Source organism: Exophiala aquamarina (assembly GCF_000709125.1).
Source record: "Exophiala aquamarina CBS 119918 chromosome Unknown aczIA-supercont1.25, whole genome shotgun sequence".
NCBI lineage: Eukaryota > Fungi > Ascomycota > Eurotiomycetes > Chaetothyriales > Herpotrichiellaceae > Exophiala > Exophiala aquamarina.
Genome location: NW_013550563.1, coordinates 232,252 through 244,564, shown reverse-complemented (window position 1 = coordinate 244,564; position 12,313 = coordinate 232,252). Strand labels below are relative to the sequence as shown.

The 12,313-nt window shown below is 50.3% G+C and overlaps 6 protein-coding genes across 6 annotated transcripts; 2 read left to right on the top strand and 4 right to left on the bottom strand.

Annotated features, from left to right (window-relative positions):
- Positions 1-285: 285 nt before the first annotated feature.
- On the top strand, positions 286-1,852 carry A1O9_12689 (uncharacterized protein; the record flags this gene model as incomplete). The annotated part of the gene is made up of 2 exons (XM_013398475.1): positions 286-436; positions 519-1,852. The coding sequence occupies 2 exons, from the start codon at positions 286-288 to the stop codon at positions 1,850-1,852; spliced, it is 1,485 nt and encodes a 494-aa protein (XP_013253929.1).
- A 245-nt stretch (positions 1,853-2,097) lies between these two features.
- Positions 2,098-3,925, bottom strand: A1O9_12688 (uncharacterized protein; the record flags this gene model as incomplete). Its single annotated transcript, XM_013398474.1, has 4 exons — positions 2,098-2,457; positions 2,513-2,649; positions 2,697-3,272; positions 3,322-3,925. The coding sequence occupies 4 exons, from the start codon at positions 3,923-3,925 to the stop codon at positions 2,098-2,100; spliced, it is 1,677 nt and encodes a 558-aa protein (XP_013253928.1).
- Positions 3,926-4,379: 454 nt separating this feature from the next.
- Positions 4,380-5,627, top strand: A1O9_12687 (uncharacterized protein; the record flags this gene model as incomplete). The annotated part of the gene is made up of 3 exons (XM_013398473.1): positions 4,380-4,410; positions 4,472-4,511; positions 4,571-5,627. 3 exons carry the CDS (start codon positions 4,380-4,382, stop codon positions 5,625-5,627), a joined length of 1,128 nt encoding a protein of 375 aa, XP_013253927.1.
- A 1,809-nt stretch (positions 5,628-7,436) lies between these two features.
- A1O9_12686 (uncharacterized protein) lies at positions 7,437-7,895 on the bottom strand (the record flags this gene model as incomplete). Its single annotated transcript, XM_013398472.1, has 1 exon — positions 7,437-7,895. One exon carries the CDS (start codon positions 7,893-7,895, stop codon positions 7,437-7,439), a length of 459 nt encoding a protein of 152 aa, XP_013253926.1.
- Positions 7,896-8,808: 913 nt separating this feature from the next.
- On the bottom strand, positions 8,809-9,876 carry A1O9_12685 (alcohol dehydrogenase; the record flags this gene model as incomplete). Its single annotated transcript, XM_013398471.1, has 1 exon — positions 8,809-9,876. One exon carries the CDS (start codon positions 9,874-9,876, stop codon positions 8,809-8,811), a length of 1,068 nt encoding a protein of 355 aa, XP_013253925.1.
- A 613-nt stretch (positions 9,877-10,489) lies between these two features.
- A1O9_12684 (uncharacterized protein) lies at positions 10,490-11,650 on the bottom strand (the record flags this gene model as incomplete). Its single annotated transcript, XM_013398470.1, has 1 exon — positions 10,490-11,650. One exon carries the CDS (start codon positions 11,648-11,650, stop codon positions 10,490-10,492), a length of 1,161 nt encoding a protein of 386 aa, XP_013253924.1.
- Positions 11,651-12,313: the final 663 nt, after the last annotated feature.

Below are 12,313 nucleotides of genomic sequence, written 5' to 3'. Positions count from 1 at the left end.
CTGGCAATACTGGAATCTGCAGAAACCCATGGACTAGGCTGTTGCTCGAGAATGGGTCCACCACTGGTCGTCAGCAGGCCCCTCCTCGCAATGGGCTTTGTCCCGCGTGGATTGAGATGAGCGGCTCCCCATCAGCTACGACTTTGCCGAGGAGCTTTCGGCCTGGAGCGCATATCCCCGCACAATCAGAGCAATTTGACCTGTTCAGGGTTGGGGAAGGCGGAGATGGTAGTCTTCGCAGTACCAAATAGCTCCAGCCATCATCTTGACGCTCAACTCAAGGTCATGTTCATTCCCTGGCTGCCCAAATCCGACACGTATCGACAGTCCCTCGGCCTCAATGGCCTGGCGTCCGACTCAGAAGTGCGCCAATTGCCCACATTCTACGGAATGCTGGCACTTTCGACCGAATGCAGAGCACTGATGTCCCAGGTCAGTCAGTCCACGCATGAAAATCGCCGAGGATGACCGTTCCTTGTGGTTTACAAACCAATCCGACTGACTGACGACCGTTCTAGCTCATGTCTTTGAGCTCACCAGCTCTACGCCGTGCTCTGAGACAAGAATCTGCGATCCTGCCAGTGCCAGCATCCATCCTGAATCTCTACCCCCTGAAGCTACTCCGCCGCAGGTCCCTTTACCCGATGTTGGAATTCGCCCTTGGCTGCAGGTCGTCGCTGGCTTCTTCTTGATGTTCAACGCATGGGGAACCATATTCTCGTTCGGCGTTTTCCAAACATTTTACACGTCACCCAGTGGTAGCATCAAGGACAACAAGGCCCCATCAGCGATTGCATGGATTGGCTCTCTACAGACTTTCTTGCTGTTGTTCGGCGGCGCCATGAGTGGGATCTGCTTTGACAAAGGCTACTTTCGGTATATGATACTGCTGGGGACTTTCTTCGTCGTCATCGGCATGATGTTCCTCTCACTGGCCACTTCTTACTATCAGGTGCTGCTCTCGCAGGGCTTGTGCGTGGGACTTGGCCTGGGACTTCTCCTGGTGCCCTCTGTTGGACTACCGAGCACCTGGTTCGTGAAACATCGTGGCATCGCGGTTGGCCTTGTGTCGAGTGGAGCGTCCATTGCTGGGATCGTGCTTCCTACTGCCGCACGAGCATTGATTTCGACTTGGAACTTCCAGTGGGCTGCCCGCATTCTAGCTTTTCTTTCTCTCGCCAGTCTGGCAATCAGCATATCTCTTGCCCGACAACGTCTCCCTCCCAGAGGAAGAGGTTCATTGGTGGAGTACCGAGCCTTGAGACAACCTGAATTCACCCTTTACATCTTTGGGCTGTTTCTTTCAATGTTTGGTTTGTACACCTTCTACGGGTTTATCGAGGTCTGGGCTGTGAGCAGCAATGTTCTCAATCGTAGCAAGCTCCAACCTGCTTACATTCTTCCTATCCTCAACGCCGCCAGTCTTGTCGGACGGATAGGTCCATCATATTGCTCGGATCTTCTTGGTCCCCTCAACATCCAGGCTCCTGCTCTACTGCTTTGTGGCATCCTGGTCCTGGTATGGTTGAAGGTCCAAACTACGGCGTCTTTTCTCATCGTGGTGGTGCTCTACGGAATAGCATCGGGCGCTGTTATTGCGATGCCTCCTGTGGTAATCTCCAGCATGACAGAGGACATGACCACCTTTGGTGGCCGCATGGGCGTGTTCTTTCTCGCCATCAGTTGCTCATCCCTCGCCGGCCCACCAATTAATGGCGCTATCATTCAAGCCCAGAATATGGCCTATGATGGGACTCGAATTTTCTCTGGTGTTGTCATCATCCTCGGGGCCGGCTTTCTGGGAGCGGCACGCATGACGAAGAGCAAACTGAAGTTGTATGTCAAAGTTTAGAGCAGTTCCAGACCATTCTAACAGTCGTGGAAATGCTTCCTCCCTTTTCCTTGATACCAAACTTGGTGTTATCTATGCAAATCTCTTGCCGGCTGATGATGGTAACTGGCTTGTCACTGATTATTCAACTGAACAGCGCTCTCTACTGCCGAAGCTGCTCCCGCTCATCGAGACACCCATATCGATAGGTGTTCAAGACTCCTCTCCAGCCTTTACTTCCCTTCCAAGTGTTAATGTCAAGATCCTCATAACTTCGCCAACCGCGCATGTTCTAGATCCCCAAGCCTAGCGCTCTCGCTCTGCGCCCATTGTGTGAGAACATCCCGCATGATCTTCCCATTGAGATTTCTCGGGATCTCAGCCACGAAGGCAACTCCGCCTCTCAGCTGTTTGTAGTTGCTCAGAAGAGGCTTGATATAGTCGATGATTTCCTGTTCTGTGCAGCTGTCTGAACCTCTTCCTTGAACGACGTACGCTCGAGGAAGCTCATTCCCATCCTGTAACCGAACTCCTATCACGCCAACATCGACGACAGCTGGATGTTGACTGATTACCGATTCCAACTCCACCGGAGAAACTTGGTTTCCCTTATACTTGATGAGTTCCTGCGCCCTTGATAAGTACTAGCATGCTACATCCGCAATTTTGGATGGTTGTTACCTTGTATCGCCCTTCGATGAAAACCTTGCCATTCGCACTTATCATTGCCTTGTCTCCGGTGCGAAACCACCCAGACGAAGTGAAAGATTGCTCTGTCGCAGTGGGGTTTCGATAATAACCTCTCATAACGTTGGGCCCTGATTGCATCAGCTCATAAATCATTGTTCCGGGACAGAGTGTTCACCTTTGACTACAAGCTCGCCAGATTGACCGCTGGGAAGGCTCTGCCCATCTTCTCCCACGACCATCGCTTCCATACGTGGAAGCAGTTTTCCAACACTGCCTTCATTATCTCCCACGTCTGGGTCTATCTGAGTGGCCCCACAGACCAATTCTGTCATTCCCCAGTTCGGCAGGAGATAAGTGCCAGCTTTTAGCGCCTTGTTGACTCGTTCTTGAAGCGCCAACGACAATGGCGAACCTCCACTCATTGCCCATCGGATATTCTGGAAATCTGCGACGGGCCATTCGTTGGCAATTCGGTTCCATATTGAAGGTGCCAGAAAGAAGACCGACAAACTGTATTTTCTACTGTATCTCGTGAGCGTCTCAAATTCGTATTTTGCCATCATCACGACCTGCATCCCATGCTGCACAGCTATCATGTTGTGCGTGAGAACTCCCACTGAAACCGAATTTTGAAGCAAGGCTGTCATTCTTGGTGTCTTCCCTTCCAGGCGGATCTTCTCAGCACGAGGTCCAAAGTAGTGCCCCATCTGACAAAGATTGGCCACCATATTCGCATGCGAAAGCTCGACGCCTATCCTGTCAGACTCTTGTATAACTTTGAAATTCTCAGAGAACTTCACCTTTAGGTGTGCCGGTGGTACCACTCGAATAGATCAAACATGCTGTCCTTCGCTGCAAAACAAGTGGGTCCACCAACCGCTTCCAAGGAAGCTCTCCTTGGCCAAGAACCGACCTTCCGCTCGAAAGGACCACCAGATCCAGTTTCTCCGAATCCATCTGAAGGAGAATAGGGGTCGAGGTACTCTTGTTGCGGCTCAGGACAGCCTGTGCAATGTCTCTGGTCTGAGCTGAGCAGATCAACACTTTGGGGCATGACAGAGATATTTGTCGAGCAAGTTCAAAAGGCGTAGCGAGAGGTGTGCAGGTGGAATGTATTCCTTCGGCACAGAGAACACCAAACAACGCAGGGGCTATGAAGATTTGATTCTCAACAAACGATAGCACAATGTCGGTCCCCGTACCATCTTCGCCGACTCCAAGATTTCTCAGTCCTTGGCCTATTTCGCCAGCGAGCCTTTTCACCTGAGAAAGGGTGATGTTTAACTGTGGTTTCTCCCCATTGATCCATACCACATCATCATCCTTGAATTTGGTTTTTGAAAAGAGGAAGGTCAGAATATCTTCGTCTGGGATTGCAATCTCAGCCGGGGAAGAGAACTTCATATTCCTTGCCTAGCAGTTCTTTAGAGATCTGTCTCGGAGAGGGTTGCATGAACACGAAATAGCAATTAGTAGACTCGATACAAATGTACAACTTATGTACAACGCACAGAGCTCAAATATGGTCTCAGGAGGCCATGGCCCATGCGTGCCCAACTTCCATTCCGTCCATGGGCGACAGCTATTGGAGGTGGGGAACTCGCGGGGGTGTGAGGCTCCCCCGAGCCTGAAAGTTGGGGTTGGTTGTTCAATGTTGGGGAACCTCAATACATTCCAACATCGCTGCGAGTGCTCTTTACTCCTACTCGTACTGCTACTCGACACCCAGTGATATATACCAATTCAACAATCGCTTGCGATCCTAGTCAATGTGGGGCCAATTGAGATTTATAGTCTCATGGTTCATCATGGCGTAGTTAATCACCCTACTGATCCTCGTGTCAGACCTATCACCGAAATGACGCTGTCACCGTTGGCCAACCTCAAGGGTACGTGCTGGAAAGACAGCTAAGTATAGGACGAGTGATGCTAAGACTCTACCGAGTGCAGTTCTAGAGCTTGCAGGAGCGGCGACGTCGCCTTTTGCCGGGTAAGTTGTTTATCGTCTCAAGATGTACATTGCCATCCCAGCTTGCTCATGGTTGTCAGGCTTGTCCTGGCCGACCACGGCGCTGATGTTGTTCGAGTGGATCGCCCATCCACAGTATTCGGACCACAGGACACACTTTGTCGAGGGAAGCGCTCGATCGTTGTTGATTTGAAATCAGACCCATCCCGGAAAGCATTCGTCCGATTGGCGGATGTGGCAGACATCATCATTGATCCATACCGACCCGGTGTAATGGATCGGTTAGGAGCCGGTCCGAAAGTACTTTGCGAAAGAAACCCACAGTTGATATATGCACACCTATATGGTTTCAGACCGGATCGCAGTAGTATCTATGCCAAACGAGCCGGCCACGACATAAACTACCTTGCAGTATCCGGTGTGCTGTCACTTCTGGGGAGGAAAGATGAGATCCCTGCTCCTCCAGCGAATATCCTAGCGGACTTCGCCGGTGGAGGGCTTGTCTGTGTTGTCGGAATACTTCTCGCAGTGATTCACAGATCTCTCACTGGGCGAGGTCAAATTGTGTCGGCGAACATGGTGGATGGCACATCTTATCTAGCAACATTCGCCAGGCAGCAACTGTGCACCCCAAATTGGAACCAGCCCCGTGGGGAAAACTTGCTTGATGGAGGCGCACCATTTTACGAAGTCTACGAAACGCTTGATGGGAGGTATATGGCGGTGGGATCTCAGGAACCCAAGTTTTACAAGATCCTTCTGGATGGTCTCGAGCTCAACTCGGCAGAGCTTCCAGAACAATGGGATCGAACAGGTTGGCCAACAATGAAGCAAATCTTTCGAGACAGATTCAAAGGGAGAACCCAGGCGGCATGGCGAGAGATATTTGATCATAGTGACTCTTGTGTGACCCCCGTTCTACCCATGTCCGAGATTGAGACGCCACTGCAGCCACTCGTTGTTATGTCGAAATTTTCCAATCCACAGGTCAGGAGCCAGGAGGAGTTTCCCCTGCTACAGAAAGGCAGCGGCGCAGAAAAAGTCCTGGTTGATTGGCTAGGGACTAGTGCGGACAAATATATGCGCATTGATGAAAAGTCCAGAATACTTTCCTGCCCCTTGAATTCGAAGATATAACCTGAACATGGCTGGCTTTGCATCGCTTTTCAGCAGCCCGAGGCAACGCGAGAATGACTTCCGAGGGAAGCCCCTCTCCCCAAGTATTTGTCGTTTTCAGGTGGCTAGGATTGAAGATACCATTGAGAAAGCTTCCATCACCTGTTCTGCCGTATAATGCATGTAAAACGGTGGTGAGACTGCTTTCGTGGATAAATTTTCGTAACTGTTGGAATGAAGGACATTTAATGCCAATATCAAAACGAACCATTTTTGTTCGACTAGAGATTATCACTGAAGATTGAAATCAAACAATGCCTGCTATCCGCTGAACACCCCTTCCATGGTAGATGAGGAGTCGTTGGAAAGCGGGCCCGGTACACCGACGAATAGGGCAAAATCTTCACCGCTGATATAGGTATGAATCACAGGGAAGTCAAACTCTGGCAGCTCGTTTGCATTATCCTGTATCAGGCTCTGCCTCTGAGGAGCAGTCGTCCCTGTACCTCGATAGTCGGAAATGCCGTTGCCAGCTACATCGCTATTCTGAGGTTTTGTTCAGTCGTATTTCCAGTAGCCAGCGAGTCGTTGCAGTGGTCAAATCGTCCAGACTGTTGCGACTGCGGCGGATGTCGGTCCAGTGTTCGCCGGCAAGCACTAAGAATATTGGAGGATGATCGCATAGTACTGGTGAAGTCGTCAAATTTAACTGACGCCGCGAACTGTGGAACCATCCAGATGCAGCACAGCATGGTGATTGAACTGAGGCAAAGCGATCGTATGGTGGTCCAAGGATATGATATTCGATCAGAGTTATAAAGCTCCTTCCAAAGCTGGATCACAAGATCGGCACTCTGATAGCATTTTTCGAAAGCTTTTGTTGAAGGCATTCGAATGCGAGGAGTGGGCCGGAACAGCAGCAACATGATCTCATGACACCTGCAGGATTCGACAAAACTTGGTCAAGTGTTCGTTCTTGCCGCTCAGTTGGAGTTTCTCGGCTGAAACCACTTGCAATCGCACTTCTAGGTCGCGTTACCAGGTCAAGATATCAGTGATTTGTGGGTAAGTGTACCTAGGTACATCTGTGGCAATACTGTGCAAGATATACTTGATCTCGGAATTCAGCTGGGCAAGACAGGCCTTTGGAGTCATTTCTGTGATATGCCTCTCCGCCAAATTGGCGAAAGCAGCGAATTCGGAGTTCTCATAGAAGGAATCGTAGTCTATCCCGGAAGGGAGCTAGGTTTAGATAGCCGACAAAAGCTTGACAATTTCTCTTCTCAAAGGACAAGGCTAATCCTCTGGTTGTAGAATTCACTAGCTCATAGAATGTGACAGGACAGAAATATTCCGTAGAGCTGGGCGTCTATGAAGGACACATCATGACTGTCTGACCATACTTTGGCTCTGCCATGGCAACGTGTGTTCATCCGGTAAGGAAGCGTAGACTCACTCTTAAATCACATCCCTCGTCCCGCACACCATTAGGCCTCCCTAGTGTCATTGCGAGGGCTCTGTCAATACTGTATATCACCCAGAACATCCGAGTGCGCATCTCTCTTTCAAATGGGCTGACTGAGGCACTGCAGACCTTTGGCCTAGCTCTGGAGATTGATTTGATCTATGTACTCCATGACAGTTGTGCAGAGACCTTCGCCCGTGTACGGGATTGGGACACTTTTCGATAATATGATAGAAGAGATAGCGAATACCATTGTCACCTGGAAGTGATCAGCAGAGGAGCTTTGAATGAGGTCACTATACAACTTTTTGATATGATTGTAAGGATTGTGCTCATGCAGAAAGGGGTATAGAGGCTGCACAGCATCAAAGTATGTCCTCGACAGATTCAAAGCTTTGTCGACAGATTAGGGGATCTCTGTGGGGCCCAACACTGAAAGATGAACCATTCTTCCTATCAACTGACGAATAATGGCGCGCAAGGGAATGAATAATTCCAGGACTAGCTTTCCCTGCCCTCGCAAAGACCAGTTTGACAAATGGAAATCCGCTTGAAGGGCCGACGTATTTGTTCTCTCCAGCAGAAAGCGGTATCAGGCCTATCTCATGAGCTATTTCGCGATTTGAGACCTTGTTCATGGCATGGCCACCGACTTCTGCTGGCAATGGGTCAGGTGCCAGGGCATTGGCAAGCTGTTGCTCTACTCCCCACAGGTAGAAGGTCATTGAAGCTTTCACTGAAGCTGGAGTCTCGATGTTCGACAGCACCCTGGGGGTTTTCCTGGAATATGTGTGCTGTTGGAGACTCGAGGAGCCCACTGTCATGACTCAATTGATTCCTAGGACGGGCAAAGAGCGCAGTATTGCTGTCATCAGACAACTCTTGAAGCTTGATTCCGGGACACTTTTTACGTAAGACCTCTTCGAGGCGGCGAATATGGCCATGAAGGGACACAGCTTCACTAAGCCGGGACGCTAACGCATATGGCTGATGTGTTGCATGGAGGTTATAGCTTGCCTTTTTGAGATGCTTCCTTCTTGGTACGTCTTCTTCCCATCTATGCATCCAACTCCAGCTTTATGGCAAGAAGAATATTTGGGGATAGATCCGTCGCACTTTTAAAATAAGCAATCAGTATCTTGGAACTTGCAAATATGACAGTGATAAGGTCGAAGAAACACGTCAGTCTGCTTGCAGAGATTTTGAAGTAGTAAACATCTCTCCAAGTGATCAATTCTCAGCGCTGGCAGGGACGAGGTACAAACCACAATGAAGTCTGCTTGCTAAGAGTCTTCCGACACGTACCTTGATCCTTCTCGTCTGACACCTGAGGCAAGCTGGTCTGATTCGACAAGCTTTCGGGGGTCGCTTGGAGAGGCTGTGGTATCTACTTGCCTCTGCCGAACGTGGCACATTGAGCAGGTACAGCCTGAACGATATTCGGGGACTGAGGTCCGTTCAAAATCAGGATGGTTCCGATGCGTCTTGAAGCCGAACTGATCATCTACTGTAACTCAAAGGAATGCCAAGGGAGGGCGGGAACCGCTTCCTCTCTTGACGCGTGAAGCATCCGTAGAGAGAAAGCCAGATACACATAAACTGAACGGAGGACGTCAGTCCAATGTCTAATTGCACCAGAATTCACTTTTCTCCGAATACTAATTTCAGGTCCACGCACACGATCGTGTGACTAAGAAGCAGACCTTTGAAAGTTCCAGCTCGACGCCAATGCCCACTTCATGAAGGCATCCTCAAAGGTTGGGCACCGACCTTTCTTGCCTCCTCGTTCAGACTCGTGATTTCCGACTCAGAGTATGGTATACCATTGGCCTCACGCGATTCCTTGGTAATCTGTTCGATTTCCCCGGGAAAGTAGATACGACCGACTCCTGGTCTCCTTTCAGAGTCGACGACTCGCTGGTAGAGATAGTCCATCCTGTCCTTAAACTCTTCGATTGAGAAAAACAGGTCTGGTTTGATCGCGATTAGGAAATGGCCCACGTCCGCGGGTTTCGAAGCATCGTACGGATTCGTGACATGTCCAGCAAATGCAGAACCGGAGAGGACACCTGAGAAGACGTCCATCATGATCGCCAAAGCAGAACCTTTAGGCCCGCCCATTGGAAGCATCACGCCCTCCAAAGCTCTTTCCGGATCATCGGTCGGATTGCCCTCGGCATCCAATGCCCAGTCCAACGGAATATTTTCGCCTCTTCGTTTCGCTTTGTAGATCTTCCCCCGAGCAGCGATGCTGGGAGCCATATCTAGAATGAAGGGTTTCGTCTTTCCAGCTGGTGCACCACACGCCAATGGGGAAACACCTACAAGCTTTGAGCGGCCTCCCCAGACAGCTAAGGCCGGCGATGAATTGGTGAAGACCAATGACATCATGTCTGCATCGACCGCTTTTTGTACAATCCAGGCGGCCATGCCAAAGTGATTGGAGTGCTTTATGGAAACCATTCCGATGCCATAAATTTTGGCCATTTCCACAGCCTTGTCAATTCCCAATGATGCAGCGAGAAAGCCAAATCCATTGTGTCCATCAACTTGAGCCACTACCGGGGTAGCCTCATGTAGAGTGGGTTTAGCCCTGGGGTCAAGAACTCCCTGACGAATGCGTTCCATGTATGAAGGAAGTCTGTTGCATCCATGGGTATCAATTCCTCTGAGATCAGCTGCTACCAGGCAGTCGGCAACTATCTCCGCCTCCCCAGCGAGCATTCCATTTCCTTCTAGGATCTCCTTTGCGATTCTCAGGACCTCCTCCGAAGGAAAGCTCTGCGTCTGCACCGTAGCGGCCATGTCGAGAGTTTTGCTGAAAAAAAGGGGAATATACAATGCTGCAGTAATTCGCTAGATGACTGGAAGGTGGTCCATCCTTTTTTCCGCGATTTATGGTCCACAAGCATGGGCTTCGGCTATTCTGTGACGGACGTCACCCGCACGGACGGATGTATCCGCCTCTGAGCAAATTGTGGCCGAAACGCCCTTAAGAGGCCCCAATCCCCGAGAAAGATATAAAGGGGTGAGAGCCTCGCAAGCAACGGCAGAAGGCCACCAAACTCTCAGAGCTACTATTCGACGCTGCGGCCGGTCAGATTCTTCCAATACTCGGATTTCACTTGGTTCACCCAATCCCCGGTTATGCCCAACAGAGATGAAGACGAGTTCAATACATCACATGGGAGATGGGAGGTGGATCTCTGGGTTGCCCAGGCTAGTAAGTAGCAAATAATGTATTTGAAATTATGAAGCAGCCAACTGGTGAAACATCCAGCCGTGCTTGGCATCAATAAAACAGCCCTTCGTCGTAGACTTCATTATTACAAAGAATGGATAGGCGGTGTTGAAGATCAGGTATTTCGGGGAGTTCGACCATGACCAGATGCGCCATGCATAGATGAGAAATAGAGGCTTACTCCACGTCCATGCGATCCAGAATTAACTTGACTTGATCGCCTTTGCCCGAGCCGGCGTCCATCTCAGATATCAACGTCGCTGCCTTTTCCTTCAATTCCTTAACCACACGCCTGGTATATTCGAAGCTACCGGTGTTCTCCATGTAGCTCACGGCATATTTCTTGACTTGATCATCCGTGGTCTTTTGCTTTAGGATATTGATGAGTTGAAGGTTCCCTGGATTACTTCGGATGGAATGGATGACCGGGAAGGAGAATTTGCCCTCTGTCAGGTCTTCGCACAAGCCTTTGTTCTTGGTGTATATCGTTGAGGAGAGGTTGAGGTAATCGTCACAGATCTGGAAGATTAGGCCCATCAAGTTGACGAGAGGGACGCAATCGATGCGACCTTTCTCGCCGGATTCCGCTTGCATTAGCTTGACTGCCAGACGAAACAAACCGCCGGTTTTGTTCTGAACCATTTCCAAGTAATCATCTTCGGTGGGGCAGGTCAAAGTGTCTCTCCAGTACAAATCCATGCCTTGGCCACGGTGGAGGTTGAGCAGCTCTGTGGTGAAGATTTCAATGGCTTCATCCTTGTTTGTCAGGTGCTGGAGGTTTTGAAGAGCAAGGAAGTAGACATAATTGGCACTGTTGATGGCCTGGGCGGTTCCAAAGATATTGTGGGCGACAGGGATACCTCGTCGTAGCTGGCTGCCGTCCTGCACATCGTCGATCAAAAGGGAAGATGTATGCAACATGCCGACAACTCCGGTGATAATGTCCAGAGACTTGGAGGGGACGTGGAGGAATGCATCGAAGGCCTTGATGAGAGCCGATCGAATATCTTTACCGGGATGGGCAAACAGGTAGTCGTAAGGGCCGAGAATGATTTTCTCTTTCTGTGGTGTCCAATCGCCCATCTTTCTCGGTGTCAGATTCTCTGGGAGTGACTTCTTTTTGGAGTGTCTTCGACTGAGCCCATTTGGCGGGTCAGAGACAGGAGGGCTCAGTTGAGGCGGCAAGGAGTGATGTTTCTGGGCGATCCAGCTATCTTCTGGGAGAGGCTTGAGTACGGATTTGGAGGCTTGATGCTGAATGCCATTTGGCACGCCAGCAGAGCTGTAACGAATGGGTATGGCGTTGGGGGACGCCGGGTTCTCGGTGATAGTTGACATGCGTGACGGTCGAAGGGAAAGTGAAGGTGGAAGGGAACGTGGCAGATGAGGACGACACCTTGGTAGGTAGGCGCCTAAGGTAGGCAGGTAGGCAGGTAGTGTTGAGATGATATGGCAGTGCTGGACGCCTGCGACTGATACTCCAGTGAGTTACAGTCGGCGGTTACAAGTAGGCAGCCGCATCAGACTCGGATACGAGGAGGGTGTACGAGACACACACGGGTAGGTACTTGTAGATTTCAGGTTGGGCATGTGCAGGCCAGTGATGATGCTGTTTACGTCAGATGACGAAAATGGCGAGGCTTGTTCCAGGCACCAAAAGTGCCCCGACTGAGAAGATCCTCCTTTGTGGTTCCCGCGTGGACTCCGCGCTCCGAACGTACTCGTACGTGTCTAGTCATTTGATAACTTGTATGGCATTGTTAGGTCCTTCATTTCCACCGATGAGCTAGCATCTCTCCGGAACACTGTCTGCCTCTTTGTGAGGGGAAATAGAAGTCTCCCGCAACCAGCATTCAGAGGTCGACACGTGCTGCCGGCGCTACTGAGCTGTGTCACATGCCACGTCGATGGAAGGCGGTGGCAGAAATAACTCCCCTAGCTAACCCTAGTTTCTGAACCCCACCTCTCGTCCACTGCCTAATGTTTGGATCTAGCCTGTTG